The sequence below is a fragment of the Taudactylus pleione genome, unplaced genomic scaffold (genome assembly GCF_031769625.1).
Source record: "Taudactylus pleione unplaced genomic scaffold, aTauple2 ptg000350l, whole genome shotgun sequence".
NCBI classification, from domain to species: Eukaryota; Metazoa; Chordata; class Amphibia; order Anura; family Myobatrachidae; genus Taudactylus; species Taudactylus pleione.
In genome coordinates, this window is record NW_028284751.1 from 1,579,149 (window position 1) to 1,604,502 (window position 25,354).

Here is a 25,354-nt window from a genome sequence, read left to right on the forward strand (position 1 = left end):
GGGCAAACCCGCCAGAAACTGCCCACTATATCAATCTCAACTCCCCAATTTCTACAAAAAAATAACATATAACTCGCCAGATTTAATGGGGAGTGTGCTATAAGCTCTCCTGAGGGCAGCGAGATAGCAGATACCTCACTGTGCTCCATCTGTTTTCAATGAGTAATGTAAAGCTACAGGGGCCTATTCATCAACCGATAAATGGCCCAGTAACCATGCGGGAACGCATTTTTAAGTTACTGGGCCATTCATCATTAAGGGTCCGATAGGACCCCACCGGTATTCAGCAAACTCCGAAAACTGAAAGTTTTTGGAGTATGCTGCAGAGAACAAGCGCCATCTTCAGACGGCGCTTGTTCTCGGATCTCCACTCCTTCCAATGGGAAGTAGATACGGGGATGCGAAGAGGGATCCGAGAGGATCCCTCTGCTGCCTCACTCCCTCCCGGCGGCTTTGCGCATGTGTGACCCGTGGTCACGCATGCGTTGCTGGGACGACGGGCAGCAGCTAAGTAACACAGCTACAAATGTAGCTGCGATACTTTCCACGGGGACAACTGCTTTTCTGAGCAATGATGAATTCAATGATGAATTGCTCCGGTGTGACGCTTCCCCTGCTGTGAGTTGGACACTAAAGAATCCCTCTCAGTGAGTTCTAAACTTCATCATCGGAGGCCATACAGCCTTCGATGATGAATAGGCCCCATAGAATGTATGGAGTCCCCCCCTCTAAGTATAGCCAGCACTAGAACTTCTGCCGAGGCTGGTATTGGAAAACTTAGGGCACAAAGAGGGTGGGTTCCCCGCAATTTTGACATTACCAGCACTAGTCTTGGCCTGCCAGTGCTAGTGGAACCATAGAAGTAAACCAGCAGTGTGGTGGTCCCACCACCATGATTACACCAGCCCTAGGCGAGTCGCCATAATGGATTTTTTTCCCCAAGAGCCTGAGGCCCACTAAAAAAAGTGCCAATAGCACTAGGGATATTCTCTGTACCCCCAGGGCTCTGGTTGTTTAGTTCCCATACTCTGAACAACCACTGCAATCCTATTCATTCCTGTGGAGAGTGTCTACAAGTGCCTGCACCTGTCATTAGCAGCGGGATCAAGTAGCGATGTCTTGTGTGGGTTTTATTGACCAAGTACCCTGAATCCCTGCATAGACCAAAGAGGCCCTATCCAATTGGACTGAGTGAGTAAAAAATGGGCAAATGAGGGATGTGGGAGAGTGTTTTTATTTTAATATTTTTTTACAGATTAACTACAAGTGCCAGCAAGCCCTTGATGCCTAGGCATGCTGGCACTTGTGGTTCTTCAAGTGCTCTCCTGCCCTGGCAGCCTTGCTGGGGACAGTAGTCCACCTGTAAAGAACAATATTATTTACACAATTATTTACTTATTACTTCGACACCCAAAGCTCTGATGGTACAGAGGAGAGTAGACCTCACTCCCCTAGGGAAACCAGCCCTGGTTCCAAGTGACCTAGTGTTGGTGGAATCATGGTGGGGGGACCGACACTGTGTGTCTCCACTATATAATTCTACTTGGCTAGGCTGGTCAAGCCTAGTGCTAGTAATGGAAAATTGTTGTAGAACCCATGGTCTTTGTCGTCTCAGCAAGCCCATTTTGCCACTGCCAACCTAGGCAGAAGCACTAGAGCTGGTTAGGTTTAGAGGTCAATAGAAATATCCACAATGTACTCGCGGGTACGTCAGCCCAAACTGGCACAAAAGTGCTTGCAGTCCCATAGGGCTGCGTGCAAAATTGTGTGAATTTGGGCTCAGAGTGGGCCGCAAGGGGTGCCGTAGCCGGCATTTTAATGTCATGGCAATGGCAACTTCGCAGACAATTGGATTGAACCCATAGAGGGGGGAGCCTACACATTTTTTACCTTTACATTATTTAACGTTTTGTCTATTTGAGATTCTAAATGTACACCATAAATTTTACAGCTGATCAAAACACATTTGTTATTTTGACACACGTTTTATTTATACCGTAGCCAGGTGAGCCCTCCAATTGGGGGCTCGTCTGGGTACGATAGCACTAGCTATGGCGGCTGTTGCATCGGTGGAAGGTAACATCACCTCTGCTGCCTCCTGAGTTAGCTCAGTCTCAACCTTTTCAGATGCATCTATGTTCTCAGCCTGGTCTGATAGTGGATCCTTTGCCCTGGGTTGTGATTTTATATTCAGTGTTGTATGTAATAGTAGTTTGCACCTTTTAGCCATCTCCATCCACCAGGGATTCACTGTTTTGAATAGCAGCAGGAGCGGCGACCCTGGTAGTGAGAATTTAACTTTATAATAAATATGAACCACCTGCGTCACGGGTTGGCGACTCAAATGTGGCTGCAGCAGATGCAGCCTGCCTCTCACTGCCTATTCCACCCACTCCCTCAATTTGGCCAACACCGATGCAGTCCAGGGCAGAGATTTCAAAAGGTGTGAGGTCCAGCCCTGCTCGGCCATCTGTTGCCCTGACAGGTTGTGGTATTCTTGATGCTTATCTTGAAGTCTTCTGTTGATGACTTCCCAGCACTTTTAGTTTTCTTCGATGCTTCTAGTAACTGATGCATCAGTGTTTGTTTTGGATGTAATGTTCGGCCCCGGGTCCAGCTTGGCAGCCGCAGATCCTCTGTCCCTCTGCTCCATTACAACAATGTAGAAGAATGTTTACAATTAAGATTTCCATCTTTTTTTTTTTTGTAAAATTATTATTTATTTTTATTCACTTTGCTTAGAGTTGGAGCTGGACTGAGCTTTGTTGTCCAACTTCTAAGTGTTGTTTAAGCAAGGGTTCAAACACAGATTACAGGCAGTCAGGACACGATAATGGGGTAAGGACGGCGGCTGTTGGACCGCTTTATATAAAGATGGCGGAGGAAGAGTAGACAGAGGAAGATATGGAAGGTGGTGCCCAGAGTCTACTGATGCTTCGGTCGGCGGTCAGACACGCCAGTCAGCTGCCGGCCACCAGGCAGAGTGGAAGGGGCCCCGGACGGGGAATGAACATAGGCCCCCTCCACTCTTGAAACGTCCCTGGGCATCACTCACCCTGGTGACACCCGGTGCAGACCCATGAGAGAAGATAGTAGAGCGAGTGGCAAAGCCGCACGCTGGTTAAAAGGGGACATGGCCTCACGGTTAGGGGGCGAGCTGTACCCTCATTTTAATCACACCAGGGACCAGCCTGTGTGTCAGGAGCCGAGTGCTGCACATAATGCTACAGTGCAGCACCCGGCTCCTGTCACTGTGGAGGAATCGGCACTGGGCGGGTGACATACGGGTGCGGCCGCATCCACCTTGTGACGCTGCTGGTGCTGGACACGCAAAGGAACAACTGTCTCTCGCAGCACAGGAGCACGTTCCCACCAGCCACCAAATCGGATATCTTGTTGACATCCAAAGACCACACTGCCATGAGACATGGTGTTGGCAGAATATACGATTGTGTGATGCTGTTTTCGCCAAAGATTCATTTTTATTTATCTGTCAATGTTTTATCGTGTTTAACGTTTTCCTTCAACTGTTGTTGTTTAAAAAATGTGCTGTTTTTAAAAACCTGAGAGCCTGATTCAGAGCCGCTCGCTCACTCTGTGCGTTCGCAAGCGACCCGATGTTCTGCATACACGCATGCGCACGCTTCGTTCTGCGCGTGCGCGAACTACACAATGCGATCGCATCCCTCTCGCTCGCCCAGCAAAGGCAGCCCAGGGTAATGAGTGACAGGAGAGGCCATTTGTGGGTGGTAACAGGGGCAGGACACTAATAACGGGGGGTTGGAGATGCGAACGCAGGCGTGCCTGAGTGTTTCAACGCCGTTTTAGAGGCGTGCATGATTAACAGGCAGCGTCATAGTACACGTCACCTGCCTTTTCTTTACACTGATATCCTCGCAATGCTTGCGGTAGGGTGAAGCAACCGCAAGCACTGCGTTAGCATCCGATGGTGCTCGATGTACCAATGTTTTGATACACTTCCTGGAGATGACGTGTGCTGGTGGGCGGCTCTGCCTGTGCGATTGGGCGTACACTAAGACAAAGTGGCCGCTCGCTAAGACATGGTGGGCGTGCTTATGCCTTGGCGAGCGATCGCTTCCCGTGGCGTCACTTTGACAAATTTGCATACGCATCCAGTGAGCGTACACAGATAGCGAACAGGTCTGAATCAGGTGCTGAGTGAACTTTTTTACATATACTGTATTACATTCATTTTTAGTAGTGAGCTGACACAATACCAGTATTACATAGACTATAATGCTTACTAGTCAATTCAGTTAACTGCGAGTGGGGCAAATTGCCACTGCAAAGGCACGGAAATGCCAGCAATGGCAACTGAACTCACCCCCCTCGTGGCCCAATCTCGCCCCGGACTTCATTTTATTGTGTACACTGGGCATGATTCAGACCCGCTCGCGAGCGCTATGCAGTTGCAAGCGGGTCGATGGTGGCCCAGTGCGCATGCGTATGACGGAGCCGGCTCTGTCGCGCGCATGTGCGAGACCCGGATAGCGACGGGCAAACCGTCGCTCCGGGTCTCATACCAAAAGGGGCGTGGTCGATGTTGAGTGACAGCATGCCCCCTTTGGTGGGCGGGCCGGGGGCGTGGCTGCCCAGACGGAGGCGTTCCCATGGGAACGCCTACCGTCTGGGGCCGGCCCCACTGACATCACAAGTGATGTCAGTGGGAGAGCTTTCGGCTCTGTTAGAGCCGAAAGCTCTCTGTGGCTTGCGGCAACGAGACCCTACCACAAGGGTCTCGTCGCAAGCCCAATGGTCTCGATGGTCTTGACCATCGCGACCATCTTCCTGGCCGCTCTAAAATTCAGAGGGACGGCCCTGATTCAGAGCGAGCGCTGTGTCAGAGCGTCCGGCTCTGAATCAGGCCCACAGCCCAATGGGGTTTGTAGTCCAAAGGAAACCGCTTCCACAAAGAACCTCAATGTAAGTTTAAAAGTCCACATTACAAGAGCAGGAGGTAGTGAGATGTAGGTTTAACCAACGTGTCTCATCCTGGATTTCCTCAGGGCTTGCGGCGCCCTCCGAACCCAGATGTCCAGGACAGGAACCAAGTAAAGGCAAAGCATAAACCAGCGGCACTGAAATAAAAGAATCATATTCCTACTGTAGTTGTGATTTAAATTCTTTCATTTGAGTGCCGCTGGTTTATGCCGACTTATAAGTGCTGAGGCCATTTTGTGGCGGGGAAGGGGTGGTGACATAGAGCGTCCCAGAAAACGGGAGTTTGTCCCTTACCTGCCCAGAGTGCTCTTCACCTGTTCCTATGAGAGGTGCATATAGAAAGCATTTTGTGGGCGCCAGTTGTGCAAATAACATATAAACCAAAAGAATATGCAAAAGAATCAATAAGCCCTAATGCTGCTGTACGGGTGTGGTATATTTTGTTGACATGAGAAAGATCATGTTTAGAATGTCGACAAAACGTCCTTGATGGTCTAGTTGAGCAATACCTGGTACAGCTAGTCCAGCAAAGTCTTCTGGGTCCTGATGGCTTCCGGCGAATCCAGTGGCGCTTCCGGTGGTGAGTATTGCTGACCCTCTCCCTATCGCCTAACCTTAACCCTCCCCTCCAGCAGCCTAACCCTCCCTCAGGATGCCTAACCTTAACCCTTTCCCCAGGGGCCTAACCCTCCACCGAAACCTAACCTTCTGTCTAGTACCTAACCCCCTGCCCAGTGCCTAACCCTCGGCCGCAGCCTAACCCTCTGCTGCAACCTAACCCTCTCCCTAGTGCCTAACCCTCCAGTGCAGCCTAACCCCTTGCCTAGTACCTTACCCTCTCCCTACTGCCTAACCCTCCACCGCAGCCTAACCCTACGCTATGATCTAACCCTCTCCCTAGTGCCTAACCCTTGGCCGCAGCCTAACCCTCTGCTGCAACCTAACCCTTCACCTAGTGCCTAACTCTCCGCCGCAGCATAACTCTCCCCAATGCCTAACCCTCTGCCTAGTACCTAACTCTCTGCCTAGTGCCTAACCCTCTTCCTAGTGCATAACCCTCGGCTGCAGCCTAACCCTCTGCTGCAACCTAACACTCTCCCTAGTGCCTAACCCTCCGCTGAAGCCTAACCCTCTGCCTAGTACCTAACCCTCTCCCTAGTGCCTAACCCTTGGCCGCAGCCTAACTCTCTGCTGCAACCTAATGCTTCACCTAGTGCCTAACCCTCCACCGCAGCATAACTCTCCCCAATGCCTAACCCTCCACTGTAGCTTAACCCTCTGCCTAGTACCTAACCCTCTCCCTAGTGAATAACCCTCCGCCACAGCCTAACCCTCCTCTGCAACCTAACCCTCCGCTGCAGCCTAACTCTCCCCCAGTGCCTAAAACACTTACTAGTGCCTAACCTTCTGCCGCATCCTAATCCTCCCCCTAGAGCCTAACCCTAACCCTCATGCGTCCGGCGGTATTCCATACTGATCCCAAGACACAGTGATGCAGGTAGGAGAATAAATGGATAAAAAAGCTTAGTGTAGTGAGAACAGGGCCGTAACTAGGGTAGTGTGACCAGTGCCATGGCACAGGGCAACGCAGGGCAGGGGGCGCTGTTTGGACCTGTCAATTTTCCTGTTTATTATAATTCTCACTTGTAGCTTCCTCTTCTTTTATCCCCACCATCTCCTGGCCTCCCCTATCTCTTCCCTGGCCCTTCCCCATGAGGCCATGGGCCTCTCTCAGGTGCACTATATTATGTCCCTATTTATCCCCAGTATCTCCTGGCCTTCCCTATCTCTTCCCTGGCCCTTCCCCATGAGGCCATGGCCCTCTCTCAGGTGCACTATATTATGTCCCTATTTATCCCCAGTATCTCCTGGCCTCTCCTATCTCTTCCCTGGCCCTTCCCCATGAGGCCATGGCCCTCTCTCAGGTGCACTATATTATGTCCCTATTTATCCCCAGCATTTCCTGGCCTCTCCTATCTCTTCCCTGGCCCTTCCCCATGAGGCCATGGCCCTCTCTCAGGTGCACTATATTATGTCCCTATTTATCCCCAGCATCTCCTGGCCTCCCCTATCTCTTCCCTGGCCCTTCCCCATGAGGCCATGGCACTCTCTCAGGTGCACTATATTATGTCCCTATTTATCCCCAGCATCTCCTGGCCTCTCCTATCTCTTCCCTGGCCCTTCCCCATGAGGCCATGGCCCTCTCTCAGGTGCACTATATTATGTCCCTACTTATCCCCAGCATCTCCTGGCCTCCCCTATCTCCTCCCTGGCCCTTCCCCATGAGGCCATGGCCCTTTTTCAGGTGCTTTATCTTATGTTCCTATTTAAAAAATGGCGGGGGGGCACCAATGCTCAGGGCACTAAAAAGTCTAGTTACTGCTCTGAGTTAGAGGAGAGTTACAGTGAGTAGGGGGTGAGACAGGCTCCCAGAACTCAGACCCATCTCCATGTCTGCCTTCCCAGCCATTGACCTTACCGCACGTCACTGGGTGTCCCCATTAGGAATATTGACATTATGACCACATTTCTTGCTGTACATAGCTTCTTCATACACATTGAAAAACAATTATAACTTGTTACAGACTGATCTGTTTGATGAACACAATATTATCAGACATCAAACTCATCTACAAAGTGAAACCATTCATTTCTATAGTGGGTATTGCTGGTTCTTACAGAGAATATGTGAAATAGCAGTAACATGAGTCACTGTGTAGAAGGTGTATTGTGTGCGTGTTCCGGTGGTTTGCATTTGTGTGACATTAATGCAGCCATATTTCAATGACCTTTTAAAACTTCCATTTGCGACTTAGCACAGGAAAAAGATGGCAGCAGGAAATGAATAAAAAACCCAAACAGATGCGGGTTATGATTAGGTTTATTTTAAGAGTTTCTGTTATTCTTTTAGGGCACCAAAGTCATTTAGAAACCTGGGGAAAGAATTCAAAGCTGAAGCTTACTGTGTGTAAATGAGATTACTTCAGCCGTGGCCCAGGGCTCCCATCAGTGGCATGTATATAATGGGTATACGGTGTGTGGGGCACACTGGCCCAACACCACACACCCTACATCTAGACTCTCCATGTGCTATGCAGCATGCCCCCTCCCCAATACCTGCTCCCAGCTGAGTCACCATTCCAGCAACGTCTTCAGAAAGATGGCAGCTGCACCATTTTGCCGGAGAGATCAGTGGTTAGATGTCACCATCAACAGCGGGCATCTGGGGTTCCGCTGCACATGGGCTTCCCTAATGCCTCAGGATGCCCTCTGGCTCTTATGGTACTTACTGATGGTTGGTGAATCTCTCCCTAGCACATTATAGTCAATGGAAATCATCTGGTGGAGGTGACGGGTTTCACTGTGCATGTTCACTGTGCATGTTCTGGGCCTGTGCATACTCAGGATGGCAGAGCGAGGGCCCGTAGTGGGTATGGACATGTATACCCACCCTCCAAAATTATGCAGTGGGCTTTGGCTCCCTGCTGAATACTGAGCTGTCCTCCTCAGTAACTCTACTGTTGCACTCTTATTATAGTCACTAGGAGGGGCAGCTGATGGTATGACCTATTGGCATCGAACAATAGGCACCAGCGCAATGTGAACAGAGCAGAGCCGTAACTAGACTTTTTGGTGCCCTGTGCCAGAGAGAGCATCACCCCCCCCCCCCCCCATTTTTTAAATAGGGGCACAATATAGTGCACCTGAAAAAGGGCCATGGCCTCATGGGGAAGGGTTAGGGAAGAGATAGGGGAGGCCAGGAGATGCTGGGGATAAAAGAAGAGGAAGCTACAAGTGAGACTGATAATAAACAGAAAATTTACAGGCCCAAACAGCCCCCCCTGCCCAGCGGTACCCTGGCACTGGTCACACTACCCTAGTTACGGCCCTGGAACGGAGTATAGGGCAGACAGTGAGACATAACCAGCTTGCAGGTTTATTAGTAACACCAGATGCCGGATGCAGCAGTGTTGCAATCATGCAACAGTGGTAGGTGCAGTAATAGCCTGGAGTAAGCAGGTGTTGCTGGGGTTTGTAGTGTACCAGGGGCGGAATGCACCTTTGGGTACTTCACTCACCCTGGGGACCAGCGGGGTGCTAGAGCTCTTAAGCGGTGGTGGTGCACCGTGGTTCTACAGCCCTAGTGGCTGTGGCGGGATCAGGAGCATGATGTGGGGCACATTCGTGTACCCAGGAGGAACATGATGGAAGACGCGAGGCATAGTTGTGCATGTACAGTAGCACATACTGGAGGAGAGAGCTCCAGAGGGAGCCTTGATGGTTCCTAGCATCTGCTGGCTCAGGCAAACATGGAAGAGACAGTGCAGGGTGCTGCTGATCTCTTTCTTACCCCTTCCACCCCTTGCTCAAGGCCATCTCCGGTTAAATGTAACAAGCTTGGCAGGCAAATCAACAATGATGCTATTGCTAGTCATATGCATTTGCTATTGTAGCGCTATCTATTGGTTCACTGACTGAATAAGCGACATACTCAGATTTATCATAGCATACTATACAAGAAGTCACACCCATTTCTTCTTTCTTATCACACACAAGGTTGATGGTCTCATCCCTGCAAAGATAACTTGTGTCACTAAGCATGAGATCTCTCTAGTAGTCTCTGCAAATGTCACACACTCCGTCTTGGTAGAAGACAGTTCATTTGTTGAAATCTTCCCTTGAGCATCTTGCGGATCACAGAAAATAACACCTGCAAACTCCTTGCAATATTTCCCAGGGGGGTTTCTTCCGATGGTTTCCATAGGACTCCTGTTCTGCGATTTGGTAGTCATACTGGCCGTCTCTAGTTTAGACACATTGCCAGCTGCTGGCATATCCAATGAAACAAACTTTTTGTTTTTACAGTTGCACAGTCTGTGCTCTTTGGCTCTCAGAGGCCATCATCGCGCAACAATCCTCTGTGTCTAAGGGGGTCATTCAGACCCGGTCATTAGCGCCGATGCGCTTGGATCGGGTCGATGGCCCCCCACAGAGCATGCGCACGACGGCGCCATCGCGCACATGCGTGAAACCCGCTACGACCGACAGCGCCGGTCGTAGCGTGTCTCGATCCAAAGGGGGCGAGCTGTCGATGTTGATTGACAGCTCGCCCCGTTTGGAAGGCGGGCCGGGGGGGTGGTAGCCCAAACGGAGGCATTCCCATGGGAACGCCTGCCGTTTGGGGGAGGCCCCACTGACATCACTAGTGATGTCAGTGGAGAGTTTCCGGCTCAGACATAGCCAGAATCTCTCCGGGGCTTACGACAAGTGAGACCCTACCCTAGGGTCTCGTCGTAAGCCCCGATGGTCACTGACCATCGCGACCATCACCGGAGCGGTTGTTAGAGCTGTGGGTGTTAACCCACAGCCTAACGACCGCAACAAAGGCGGGCGGTAAAGATGCAAGTGGCAGCCCAGTTTCTGAGCGACCGCTTGCATCCTCCGACCGCCTCTGAATGAGGCCCTAAGTCCCCGGCAAAGTGTTACTGTTGCAATCACAGTTCCTCTTTTATTCTGTATAATCCCCTGGCCTTCTGTGAAGTTGATTCTGTATTCCTTCTTGTCAAGCACACTTATAGCAATGAGGTTTGTCCCCAAATCTGGTGCAAATAACACAATTTGGACTTCAGTAACTTTGGTGTAACCTTTTATCTTCAGGTGCATCATGACAGTCCCGACTTTCCTGGCTGTAAGGGTTTTGTATCCAACTCCTTCGACCATTAAGGGTTTACAGGCTCTCAGTGATATGAACCACTCCTTCTTGCAACTGAAATGGCTTGTAGCTCCAGAGTCCAAGTACCGACTATCCTCTCTGTGACCACTTCTTACATTTAGTGCTGACTCAATGTCCCTGTCACACTTCTTTTTCTGCGCATCATTTCCATATTTCAGCTTGCATTCAGGTGCTTTGTGTCCTGTCTTATGACATACATAGTACTTGTACTTTAATTGCCTGGGCTTTACATCTTTAGTGTGTAATGTGTAGTGTGCAGTATTCTCAGCATTCAATTCAACTGGCACACGATCTTGGAACTACAGCAGTTTTGTCTTGGTGATCTCTGTTGATATCTTGGCTGTATTAGCTTCTTGAGCTGCCTCTAGGTAATCGAAATCAGACATTAAGTTCTGTAGCATCGCCACAGCGATCTCCTCATCACCGACTTGGACTCCTACAGACATTAATTGCTGAGTTATCAACATCATCTTATCAATGTAGTCACTCATTCTTGTGCATTCACTCAATTTAGTATTATACAGTATTCACCTCAGATTCATTATTTTCATAAGACCTTTGTCCTCATGTGTTGTCTCCAGGGAGATCCACATGTCATGTGCTGACGCTCTCCATTAAATTATGCTCCTCATGGCCCTATCTACTTCATCAGGGTTTGGATTATTACCTGGATTAATGGTGACCTTCCACAGCTTTTCCAGCCTTAGCTGCATCTTGCAGGACTCACTGTAGGCTTAACACACAGGGTACTTTGGTGTCTGTGGTGCCTGGACCCATAATCTGTTGATATGTCCTATTGGTGTACAACAATAGCCACTAGTGCATTGGCATATCTATAATGGGTTCAGGGTGTGTGCTGCACACGGACCATGGTGTCAGAGGGGCCCACACTGCACACCCTGTACCCATAATTATACGTACCTCTCTGAAGTCCTGCATCGACTGGCGCTGCAGAACAGTAGAGAAATCATTGGGAAAATGGTGCAGCTGCCATTTTCCCAGTGTTTTACGCATGCTCAACAGGGAAGTCTCCTTGCAGGTTTATTAGTTAAAGCAGGTGTTAACAGATGCCTCAGTGGTGGAACCATTCAACAGTGGAGTATGCAGTAATAGCCCGGAGCCAGCAGGGGTTGCTGGGTCTTGTACTGCGACAGGTGTGGAATGCACCTGTGGGTACTTTACTGACTTTGGGGGCCACCGGGTGCTAGAGCACTTAAGCGGTGATGGTGGTGGTGGTGGAACAGGGTGGTGCTACAGTCCTAGTGGCTGTGGCAGGATCAAGAGCATGTGGGGCACATCCATACAGCCAGGAGAAACATGAAGATAGACGTGTGGCATAGCCATGTCCTAGTGCTCAGGCAAACAAGGAGGAGACAGAGCAGAGTGCTGCTGAGCTCCGTCTAGCAGAAGCACATGGGGTTACACCCAATTACGAATCAGGCCAATCACTAACGTCTCAGAGTTCATCCTCATACATTGGAAGGAATCGGTATGTATTACCTCCGGCCGCATGGCTGGCGGTTCAAATCCCGACGCCAGAAGCCCGGCAGAAGTGAAGATCCTGACAGTGGATTTCGGTAAGTAATACTAACCCTACCCCCCCTAACCCTAACCCTCCCTTAGGGATGCCTAACCCTAACCTCCCTCCCTAGTGCCTAACCATAACCCCCCCTCCTGAGTGCCTAAACCCACCCCCCCGTTCCCGCAGCCTAAACCTAAGTCTCCCGGGGGGGTGCCTAACCCTAACCTCCCCCGGGGGGTGCTAAACCCTAAACCTCCTGGGAGGGTGCCTAACCCTAACCTCTCCCCTTCCCCTAGGCTAACCCTCTCGGGGGGGGGGTGCCTAACCCTAAGTCCCCCCCGGGAGCCCCAAACTTAACCCTCCCCCCCGCGGCTGTCCGCGCCCGCTGCCTAGCTTACCTTCATTCAGTATGCCGGGTGTCGGGCTCCCAGGGTAGGGATAATGATAGGCGTTGGGATTTCGACGCCTATCATTAGACCCCTGCCGGGATTAGACAGTCGGGAAGCCGGTGGCTGGCATTTTTACCGTCGGCTTCCTGACTGCACCCCCATTGGAAGTAGAGGGGCGTCAGTGAAAAAAACTTTGAAGAATTAGTTGAGGAACTCGTCTCTACTGCCCTTAGACTGCTGCTGCTTTAGATGAGGTGCAAGAGACATGGGCCCACTAAGCCTCCAGGCCTCATGGCAATGGCCCCTTCTGCACCCACTATAGCGCCCCCTACTTTCTAAACCACCGTGTATGTAATTGGTAGTTTGGCCAATCCAACAATTACATGTAACATTTTCCAACTTCATACTGTATATTGAAAGGAGTTGTTCATCCCACGCAGCCGACAGAACGAGGGTTCCCTACCACATTACTGGGCCTATTCACTGGAGATGAACCTGAACTGATTGTCCACCTGCTCAGGAGCTGCCCTCACACATACAGAGAGCCCGGCTCCCATCAGCATATACTGTATGTGGGAGCACTTCGACGACACACACCAGCTCTATCCCGGCTCGTCTCTGTTCTGCTGGGAAAGTAACGAGACGTAATGTAGACCACATGCAAATATCACTTCACAGACCAGTATAGAACAGATGTTGTGAAAGACAAAACAACACCGTGCCAACCACAGGAGCGCCTGCATGGGAAAGTACAAAAAGTGACTTCATCCTGTTATTTGGTTTATAACCACAGAAATGTAGAAATCAAATTGCAACGATGGCTGTCACAGTTAGGAGAAGCTGTAAAGGGTGTAAATGCACAGACCATGCAGTGTTGCAAGGGGGGCATAGGATTTCACACAAACACAGCGCTTTCATTTATTCTGTGCACTGTACTTGTTCCAGTACTTACCGGTGAAGGTCCCATCGCTTGTTTTTGTTTTCTACTGAAATCCATCCGTGGCACATTTGTGTGGCTGGGGATTAGAGCCAGGTCAGCTGGTAACGGTGGTTTCAGTCTCCCTAATTTTGAAAACTATTGCTGGGCTACTGATTTGAGCCACCTTTTTTCGTGGCATGTGGCACCAGGTTAAAGTGAGTGGATCTTGAAACCACCTTATCCAGAGACTAAGGGCCCAGCGTATTTACTAAAGTGAGAGTTATTAAAAGTGGAGATGTTGCCCATAGCAACCAATCAGATTCTAGCTATTATCTTCTAGAAGGTGCCAGTTAAATGTTAAGTATAATCTGATTGGTTGCTCTGGGCAACACCTCCATTTCTAAAAACTCTCACTTTAGTAAATATACTCCCAGGAAGGTTTTTTTTTTCCTATTCTTGTTTCCGAGGAATCTCAGACCTGTCTCAGGTCGTACTGTCCCATCTGGGCTATTTACCTCTGGGATAAGCTGAGAAAACAGCTCGTCCTGGCCCAGCACCCATCTCCTCTCTGACCCCACTTTGAAATCATGCACAATTTTCACTGGGGTGTAATACAGGCTTGCCTACCCTCCCGAATATCGGGTGCCACTCCCGACCCCCCCTCCGGAAAGGCAGGTAAGCCTCCCGGTTGCCGCCTGCCCCCCGACTACCTACTAGAAACCTCCACTGTGGGGGTGCCCAATGACGCGATTCGCGCTGAATTGCATCATCGTGGCTCCGCCCCCTGCTTCACAATGCCTTTATTTTCGGCATTGTGAGGAGGGGGCAAGGCCACGATGATGCAATTGTGTGGCCCCACCCCCAACACGGACCCATTGCCCGGCCACGCCCCCCACTGTTTGCAGGCTGAATGTCGGCAAGTATGGTGTGATACTGTTTATGCGTGCCCCTGTATTTTGTCGGGTATAGACTGGTTTCCGCACCTGGCAGAAGGCTTTGGGCCTGATTCTCAGAAGGACGCGATGCTGATGTTTATGCAGCTATCGGTGGTCTGAGTGTGCGTCTGAGTCAACACTGCGCATGCGTCAAGTTTTATTATCGTCGTCGCTTGCAGTGAGGATTTATTTGTGATTGACAGGCACTTAGACAGGGACCGTTTGTAGGCGGCATCTAGGGGGGTGGTGACTGAAATGCAGACGTGTCGCCACTCGCCACGCAGTAAAAGTGGCTCAGAGATGACGGACAGAAGAGGGAGGGGAACAGTGACACAAAAATGGAGGGACAATAATGAGAGACGGAGGGGTAAAGGGGAGAGCAGGACACAGATAGGAAGGTGAGGGAAGACAGAGGAAAAAACACCTCCAACAGCGAGCACAATAGCCAGAGACCTGGCCAAAGATAGGTCCAAAATACAGTACATAACTATATATATATATATATATATATATATATATATATATATATATACACACACATATTGGAACTCATTCAGACCCGTTCGCAAGCGCTTAGCGCTCGCAATCTGGTTGATGGTTTGGCAAGCCCCGGAGCAAGAGAGAAATTCTCTCGCTCCGGAGCTCACTACAAAAGGGCCGGCTGTCGATGTTGATCGACAGCTCGCCCCATTTTGTAGGCGTGGTGGGGGGGTGGTTTCACAAACGGAGGCGTTCCCTAAGGAACGCCTGCCGTTTTGTGGGCGGCCGCACTGACATCAGCAGTGATGTCAGTGGGGAGCTTCCTGCTTGATCAGAGCAGGAAGCTCCCTGGGGCTTGCAGTTGCTGAGACCCAACCTTAGGGTCTCGTCGCAAGCCCCGATGGTCGCGTTGGTCTTGACCATTGCGACCATCAACCTGGTCGGTCGCTAAGGCTGTGGGTGGTAACCCACAGCTTAGCTGGCGACCAGGAGGCCGCACTTGAAAAGTCAAGTGGCCGCCCTCATTCAGAACGAGCGCTCGCTTCTTGCAACCGCCTCTGAATGAGGGCCATAGTCCTTACGTTTCCCCGCTATTCTTCCCTCAGTTTTTCACGTCTACCCTTATTCCTCCATTCTCCCATGATTATTCCTCAAGTCTCCCCTATTCCTCCCCCTCTCCCCCTTTTCCTCCTATAGGCCGATATGTATCGGATCAGATGCCGCTTATCAATGTTATCTATTTTGTCATGAAATCTGTGCTGGAATGGCCAATCGGAATTCCCGTACCGACCTTTCAGATCTATGCAGAATCGCCATGTTTGTATTTATTTCAGGCAATAATCGGTTAAATAATATCGATCTTCTTTAGGATGCTCGGTCAGCAGATACGGTACAATTGCACGTGCACAGTTAAACAAAATAAATAACCGACAGTGGAGCTGGTGGTGCCAGGGGACAGGTACGTTTATCGCAGCATCAGGATTTCTGGATCAATTCTATCAATACATCATCTCTCCAGAAGCGATCCAAATGTGACAGACCTGAACATCAATCTTTTTAAAAGATCGGAGATCGATATCCACCTCCTACTCTGTGCGGCTGCTCACACATTTTAATATTGTACCTGGCACCTACACAGGTTACATGTCATATTTTGTGTGCCGAGACAATAACCGGGCTATTAATTCCCTAGGAACGAGCGTTGTCCCTATCTTCACCAGCTGCCTCGCTTTAGCTGCTCCGCTGTATTGATCAAAGTGAATTTCAGAAAAATATATCGTGTTTGGGATATGCTTAGTAAAATATATATTAGGGGCCTATTCATCATTACTAAACTTTCCCTGGAGGTAATTAGGTTAGAACTGGCATGGAGTTCTACCTAATTACCAGAGGAATCCATCATTCCTCCTCTCCATCACTATCTATTCCGAAAAGCTGTCATTTTTGCAATGACAGCTTTTCGGGAAATAGATACTTTTCCCTGCCTACACTACCTTATCGTATCTGTAATCAGTGCTACGCACTGATATTCGTCAACCCAGCGCATGCGCAGCACTGCCTACACATGCGGTAAGTTTGTGTCCCCCCCTGTCCGCGCAGCAGCCTCCGGCTCCGTTCTGCTGGTCTATCACATGGTCTCCCAGCAGACCACAGTACAGATTAGAAAAAGAAAAAAAAAGTTTATTTTTTTTTTCTAATCTTTATTGTGTTCTGCTGGGAGAACACAGTGTCCGACCACCCTCCGGAGCCAGAGGACGAACCAGACCGCCGGAGGAAGACGCCGGGGGACCTGTCCAGCTGGAAGCAGGTAAGTGTTACCTGCTATTCGCCACCTCACAGTGGTGGATAGTACCTCCATCAAATTCCGAAAATTCATAATTTTCGGAATTTGATGAATACCATAATTTCCACATCCCCATACTAATGTACTAATGTATGGGGAGTGTGGAAATTAACGCAGGGGGACTTAGCAAGGAGAGATCAGTGTTATCTCCTGTGCTAAGTGGCTTCATGGATACTAAAATAACGTTATTTAAGGAAAATGTCCTTAAAAACGTTAATTTAGTGTTGATGAATATGAATAGGCCCCTTAGTGACTGCCAAAGGACAAGAACTATCACTGTGGCAACAGGCACAGCATCAGGGAGGGCCTGGAGGCTAGAGGGCTGTGAAATGATGGGTTGCTTCTCAAAATGGTCCCCGCACCTCCTACTCAGGCCCCTCCCTCAACAGATCAGAGAGGGGGCCTTATTTTGTTGTGTAGGTGGTCCACAGAACGTCTCTGCTGTGCTCTGTAAACCGGAAACTGATGTCCGTATTCTGAAAGTCGTTTTGCCATGTATCTCCTGCTATGAAAATAGGTAATTGCCTAATTGAAGAAGGGAATGTCTAAAAAGCACACAGGCCCCCATTTATTAACGAGTTTTATCACCAAACCAGAGGGCACTGCGCATAGCACCACTGCGATGGCACTGCGATCACGGAGACCACGCAGAGCAACCGCAGAGTGATTGACAGTCAGTGAGCATTTGGGGACGTGGGGGGGGGGTGGTTGTAGAAACACAGGCGTGCCTGACCGTTTGAGCGCCGTGTGCATAAATTAGCCATTGCGATTACATACGCAGCTTGTGTACTCACTGCGTGCAACGAAGTTAGCAATTTGTAAGTTATGTCAGGGCTGCTGTAATTCCGCGTGAGGGACCTATGGTACTCAATATTACAGATGTTTGTGAAGGTTGGCAAAGTATTACGGATGTGAGATAGTGGTAGTGGGTGGCAGTTGGCGTCTCTATGCTGGCAGTGCAACGGCATTGCGATTGCATTAATTTGCATATTTTCACAGCAGACCTGCGTGCGATTACAGAGCTGCGATCGCAATAGCGATCTTTGCTGTATCAGGCGCTGTGTTTGAAAAATGACAAGAGCTGATTGGTTGGATATTTATCACTCTTCAATTTATCACTTTCCAGAGCTTAGGCCCTGATTCAGAGGCGCTCGGAAAAAGCGAGCGCTCGCTCTGAATCAGGGCTGCCGCTTTTTTTTTTAAAACCGGCCTCCTGCTAAGCTGTGGGTGACCACCCACAACTTTTGTGAGCAGCCAGGTGATGGTAGGGCAGGGTCTCGTTCCCGCAAGCCCCAGTGAGCTTCCTGCTCTGATAGAGCAGGAAGCTCACTACTGACGTCACGAGTGATGTCAGTAGGGCCGCCCTCAAACGACAGGCGTTCCTTCCCCGCCTACAAAATGGGGCGAGCTGTCGATCAACATCGACAGCCGCCCCATTTTGCTGCGAGCCCCGGAGCAAGTGATTTCTCGCTCGCTCCGGGGTTCACGCATGCGCAGTGCGCACTGTCCGGCCATCGACCCGCCTGCGAGCGGGTCTGAATCAGGCCCTTAGTACAGCCCTTTGGAGTGAAAAAACAATGGGCCTGATTCAGAGCCACTCGTAAGCGGCCTCTCGTTCGCTCCGAGCGATGTTTGCCCAACTGCGCATGTGTACGGATCGTTATACGCATGCGCGAACCAGTCAGTGCGGTCGAAATTCATGTGCTTGCAAAATAGCGAATGCCTGATAATTTGAGTGACAGAATGAGGCGTATGTGGGTGGTAACAGGGGAAGGTGCTTGAAAACGGGGAGTGGAGATCCGATCGCAGGCGTGCTAAAAGGTCAAAACGGGCGTTTTATGGGTGTGCATAATTAAAACAGCAGCGTCATTGACCACGTCACTGGGTTATTTTATAGCCAGAACTGCTCGCAAAATTGTGGTAGCAAAAACCAACCACAAGAATAGCGAGCAGTTCATACCCTGGTCGATGTACTCGATTAATCTAATAAATAGCGGACATGACGTAGGATGCGAGCGGCCAGGGGGCGTAGTTTCCCAAAAAATGACGGCAAGTTTTGTACGCTCGTTCAGACCTAGAGGCGTGAACAGACCGAACGGTTCATTTGAATATCCACCCCTATTTTCTGGACGAGCGAGCGCTAATTGCGTCCGGCTCTGAATCAGGCCCAAAGTCATTTGTAAAAGGTTTCAGAAGGGCACGAACAAGGAAAAAAATAAAATAATTAAAAACTATTACTATTACAAAAGTAATTTGAAAATGAATAGAAAAAATATACAGTAATGTAGGATGAAAATATAACGGCCAATACATTTATTGAAAACTGAAATCAAATAAAAAAGCTGAGACACAAGAGAGAATATTAACCCTGAACATTTAAATATACTGTCTAAAGCCGCGTATCCATTTGCCGATAGAGGAACGACAGTACGATTACAACATTGTAATCATACAGTCTTCCTCATCCTGTGCTGTGCCACCCTCCCCCGAACATGCTTAATCTGTCGTTGCATGTTCAGGCGATGACTGATGTCGAAAACGACCAGCGGGAGCGCGCATCGCTGGTCGTTTACGACATTATACTGCACGATTAATGCACGATTAATGAGCGATTGAATGATTATGATGTCATAATCGTTCAAGCGCTCATTTATATCGGCAAGTGGATACGCCCCTTTAGGGCCCTGGAGCGGCATTTCCGACATTTGTTGTGTTAATTAATCTGTATTTCTCCGTTTCCTTGTGGCGCTGTATTTGCTGTCTTCTCATCTATCTCTGCACAATTTTGTAACATAATGATGTTTCCCCATGGGCTTATGTTACACAACTCTTTATTGAAGTCGGTTCCAGCAGTGCTTATGCCTATGTTCCGTTCCGTGTTTCCTGGAAGAACATGATACATGTGTTTGGCAGAGGACACTATTTTATTTTCTTATTGGAATGAAAAGAAAACCATGGATAATGCTATAGATGTGTAAAACCCATTCTGTAAGTGATTTTGCCGTGATGATAGAGAACCCGTATTGCTGTATTTGATGTGAAGGAATCTGTAGTTTGTCGACAGTCTTCTCTATACTGTCTCTAAGATTATGGCGCTGATTCTGGTGCTGGACGCAAAATGTCTGTCTACGTGATAAAGCGGAAGCCTGAATAGTACCTTATGCTAATGTGAGTTTTTGTAGACCTACTGTGCGGAACCCAGTGGCTTCAAGCAAGAAGACCCTCCGTCCAATGGATTTCCATCCTACAGCACATTAGTATCAGCACGTGCCACGGCACTATGGACCTCATAAAATGCGAGCGCTCGCTCTGAATGAGGGCGGCCGCTTCTATGTTCTGAGCCGGCCTCCTGGCCGCTCGCTAGGCTGTGGGTGACCACCCACAGCTTTAGCGAGCGGCCAGGTTGATGGTCGCGATGGTCAAGACCATCGCGACCATCGGGGCTTGCGATGAGACCCTTGTGGTAGGGTCTTGTCTACCACAAGCCCCAGTGAGCTTTCGGCTCTATTAGAGCCGGAAGCTCACCACTGACATCACGAGTGTCGTCAGTGGGGCCGCCCCCAAACGGCAGGCCACCTCCCTGCCCCGCCTACAAAACGTGGCAAGCTGTTGATCACCACTGACAGCCGCCCCTTTTGTAGTGAGTCCCGGAGCGAGAGAATTTCTCTCTCGCTCCGGGGCTTGCGCACGCGCAGTGCGGCCGCTGCGCGTGCGCAGGGCCTCAACATCGACCCGCTTGCGAGCGCATAGGCGCTTGCGAGCGTGTCTGAATGAGACTCTATGCTGGGTGTGGTAGATCCATCTGCTGTGAGCTTCCCTTCCGCTATGCACTAGTACCACAGAGCTCTAGCCCCCTGACACTCGTAAAGGATGGGACAATTCTACGCGACCACATTGTCACCGCCCAGTTCCCGCCCCGTCCATCGATGATTGCCGATCCGTTGAGGAATCGGTGTAATTCTTCATGTTAAAAATTCCTGAATTTGCTGATCCTGATCATATTTTGAAAACCAGCTTGGTTTTACCTTTAAAATTGATTGGTGCTTTAAAATGGCTGGAAGACTCGCAGGAGTTCCCGCAGCTGCTGAAGATCGCACCCAATGACATAAGCCCCCTACTCTCTGTATCAATTTAGGTCTGATAATAGGGGATAAGTAATAACATACTTCATCACAATTAAATCCTCTACTAATATTAGGAAAAAGACTTATTTGGTGGTCAGTCCTCCATAGGCAAACACAGGGGGGGTTTCCAGGTGCCTGGAAACCCCCCTCCCTAGCCCACACCAATACCACAATAAAAATAGTAATATAATAGAATATTACTAATGCTGCATGTTCTTCAATATGAAATAATTAGCACTACCTGTGGATCTTTTAACATATATCATCCAGTAATAAATACACTTGTGCATCAACTAGGAGATCTAGAAAACATGCACTGTTAGGGGTGCACTGCTATAGACCATCAATAGGGTCAATTATTAATACCATATAATAATACACTATCTAGTGCATAATGAAACCAATATGTACATATATGTCCAAGGCAGAGCTAGGTTCTTCTGCTACTCCCCCAGACTCCCGGACTTGCTCCCATACTCCCATGGCCCTACCCTACTAATGCATCTAGGGCCTGATTCAGACCCACTCGCGAGCGGCTGTCCGCTCGCAAGTGGGTCGATGTTCTGCACTGAGCATGCGCACGACGGAGGGAGCTCTGCCGTGCGCATGCGCCAGACGCGACGAGCGAAGGATTTTCCTTCTCTCGTAGTGTCTCTTCAAAGGGGGCGTGCTGTCGATGTTGACTGACAGCACGCCCCCTTTGGTGGGCGTGCCGGGGGCGTGCCTCCCTGACGGGGGCGTTCCCACGGGAACGCCTCCCGTCAGAAGCCGGCCCACTGACATCACTAGTGATGTCAGTGGGAGTGATTTTGGCTCTGATAGAGCCAAAATCACTCCGAGCCTTGTGATTGAAAAACTCAACCACAGGCTTTTGTACGCAGTTTTGATGGTCGCGATGGTCACGACCATCGCGGCCATCAAACTGCACGCTCGTATAGGCTGTGGGTGGTGACCCACAACTATATGAGCGTCCAGGAGGACGCTCCATAGTTATGGAGGACGGCCCTCATTCAGATCGTGCGCTCTGCTCAGAGCGTACGGCTCTGAATGAGGGCCTTAGTGTGATCACTGATCCTGTATATGCTGGAATTATGAGACACAATACACTTTGTATGATGCATATTAAAGCTGGATTATGCCCTCTAAAATCAAGAATTTGGAAACCCCCCTCCAAAAATACTGCGTTTGCCACTGGTCCTCTCTGAGATAAAGCAATAATGTGTATTCCAAAGTAGTGTTGTGTTGACACTAGAATACTCAGTATACTGGCACATAAGGACCAACAAACAAAGTACACACAAAACAAGTACATTTTTCATTCACAATTTCTTATTCTTTGTATACATCTAATCTATACTTTATTTGTATTTCGCTATTTGAATAAATGTAACGGTTTTCAAAGCATTTTTTTATATTATATATGAACAATCTTAAGTAGTTTTTCTGTTGTAAAATACAATTATTTTGGGACCTCCTCTAGTGCGCCTGATAGACTCCCCCTTCTGTATTTTTTTGTGAGATTGGCTGCACCCCATAATTATCGATGATATTGAACAATACGTTACCACGATTTAAGACGCGAAAAACAAAATAATATTTATAACGAAAGTAAAAAAGAAAGAATGACAGCTCATATAAATAACTGGGAGGAGGAGCGACACATTATTACCCATAATTATAGAATAAATGATAGTTTCTCTGTGCAGCCCCCTTTAGTGTTTCTCTTCACCAGTCTCCCATATGTGTCTGTATTGGAAGGATTTATAGGGAACTGCGGGCCTGATTCAGACCAGCTCGCGAGCGGGTCGATGTTGGGCCAGTACGCATGCGCACGACGGACCCGGCTCCGTCGTACACATGCAAGAGATCCGGATAGCAACGGGCAAGCCGTCGCTCCGGGTCTCGCACCAAAGGGGGCGTGCTGTCGATGGTGAGTGACAGCATGCCCCCTTTGGTGGGCGTGCCGGCCAGACAGAGGCGTTTCCCTGGGAACGCCTACCGTCTGGGGCCGGCCCCACTGACATCACAAGTGATGTCAGTGGGAGAGCTTTCGGCTCTGTTTGAGCCGAAAGCACTCCAGGGCTTGCGGCAGACGAGACCCTACCACAAGGGTCTCGTCGCAAGCCTGATGGTCGCGATGGTCTTGACCATCGCGACCATCTTTTTGGCTGCTCGCTATAGCTGTGGGTGGTCACCCAGAGCTATGGGAGCGGCCAGGAGGCCGCTCTTAAAAAAAAGAAGGACGGCCCTGATTCAGAACGAGCGCTCTGTCAGATTGTCCGGCTCTGAATCAGGGCCTGCATTCACAATGTGACCCTCACTATAGTGGATATAAAAACACTCTTGTGTACACTGTCACCACTAACTGGCCTTTACCTCTATCCCGCAGGTACGAGTCTACATGGCAGCATTTACAAATGAGTTTAACGAATATGCCGACCTTACAGTCATTAGGTTTATTTCAATGAATTCCATAGTGGATCCGTGGATTTTCATCATCTTCAGGACATCAATATTTCACACCCATATCCACAGACTTTGCAGCAGAACGAATTCTTCCACCATGGCACAGACTGAGCTGCGAGATACGAACACTAAAATTAAATCGGATTTCCAAGTTCCTTACAAAGAATTACTGTCAGTAACCAGTGTTCCTTGTACAGACTGTGAAAATGGATGATTGTACGGATTACAAGCTTAAACTATTCGTGCAATGGTAGCATTCAGTTTATAATGATTGTATATACAATGCATCCTAAGCGATTCTTTCTAGACATAGGTTATGGACAGGGCACAGTATTGGTTCTCGAGAATAATAGGTCTGGTCAAGTTATAAAATATCGATAAAAATATCTTAAGACATATGGAGAAGTATAATAGTAAATAGTTTCACTGTAAAATATAAGTACATTGTAAATAAAATGTATATATTTGATGCAAATAAAACATTTATATATTTGATATAAATACAGTTGTGGAATCAGGTTTACTGTAGTAGAGAGACATGAACATGGGAAGTGAAGAGGACAGCTCTGGGTGTGGTAGATGTTTAGGTGTGTGGGAAGAAAACATGCCGTAAGAAATGTGGTAGATAGGTAGAACTAGAGATGAGCGGGTCCGGTTCTCTGGGAACCGGACACACACGAATTTCGGGGATCCGGGAGGATCCGAGACACAGCTCGGATCTTCCTGCCTGCCGCGGATCCCTAAGCAAGGCAAAACCTTGCAATCCCACTGTCGGATCATGAGGTTTTGCCTCGAGCAGGCTTAACGCTTATTGGCTGAGAGAGCCGTCTGTTACAGCTCTCAGCTGATCAACGTTAAGCCCATTGAATATGGGTATAGGAAGTTACGAAGATGCCGACCATCCCCCTTGCCTGACACCGCCGGCACCCCCTGCTGCCGACCCCCACTGGCAGCATCCCCCGCTGCCGACAGCCCTGCTGCCGACACTGCCTGCACCCTGCATTGAGGACACCACCGGCACCCATGCACTGCCAACACCATCAGGACCCCCACACAGAGGACACCGCTGGCACCCCCGCTCTGCCGACATAGCCGGCACCCTGCACTGAGGACACTGCCAGCACCCCTGCACTGCTGCCCCACGTACTGAGGACACAGTCAGCGACCCCACACTGCCGGCACTCCCACACTGAGGACACCACCGGCACCCCTGCACTGCCGATACTGTCAGCACACATGCACTGTGGACACTGCTAGCACCCTCGAACTCCTCACGTACTAAGAACACCGTCAGCAACCCCACACTGCCGACACTCCCACACTGAGGACATTACCAACACCCCTTACTGCCGACACTGTCAGCACACATGCACTGAGGACCCTGCTGGCACCCCTGCTTTGCCGACACCACCGGCACCCTGCACTAAGGACACTGCCAGGACCCCCACTCTGCCAACACCACCACACTGCCAATACCGCCGGCACTTCCGCATTGAGGACACAACTGGCACTCTCACATTGAGGACAACGCCAGCACCCCGCACTGCCGGCACTCCTGTCACAATAAGTGCACTATTGGTGTATCCAACCCACACTGTATAACTCACTGTATCCGTGTTGGAAGCTGAACTGCTACATGTTAGTGTGCGCCCACTGCTGTCGCTTTGCTTAGTCAACCAGCTAGCTGGTTGCAACCTTTTGGCCCTAAACTAGATAAAAAAAATCAATGTTGTGAGGTGGTCAAAATTTATTGGAAATTACTAGAAATAAATGTTATTGAGGTTAATAATACTGTAGGAACAAAAACAGGCCCACATTATCTGATTTTAGCTGTTTTTATGATTTTTTTACAGAAAATACAGATCCAAAACCAAAAACAAAACATGCAAAGTTGTTTTTGGCAAAACCAATCTGGATCCAAAACACGAGGAGATACAGGCCCTCATTCAGAGCCGTACGCTCTGAGCAGAGCGCACGCTC

At 49.3% G+C, this 25,354-nt stretch overlaps 1 protein-coding gene across 1 annotated transcript in view; it reads left to right on the forward strand.

The window, feature by feature from the left end:
* Window positions 1–23,818, forward strand: part of PTGDR (prostaglandin D2 receptor) — a 37,961-nt gene extending 14,143 nt beyond the window's left edge. The window contains exon 3 of the mRNA XM_088444134.1: window positions 23,298–23,818. Coding sequence (XP_088300260.1) covers window positions 23,298–23,588 — 291 coding nt within the window. The 3' untranslated portion in view covers window positions 23,589–23,818. The remainder of the gene's footprint in view (window positions 1–23,297) is intronic.
* The last annotated feature ends 1,536 nt before the right edge of the window (window positions 23,819–25,354 follow it).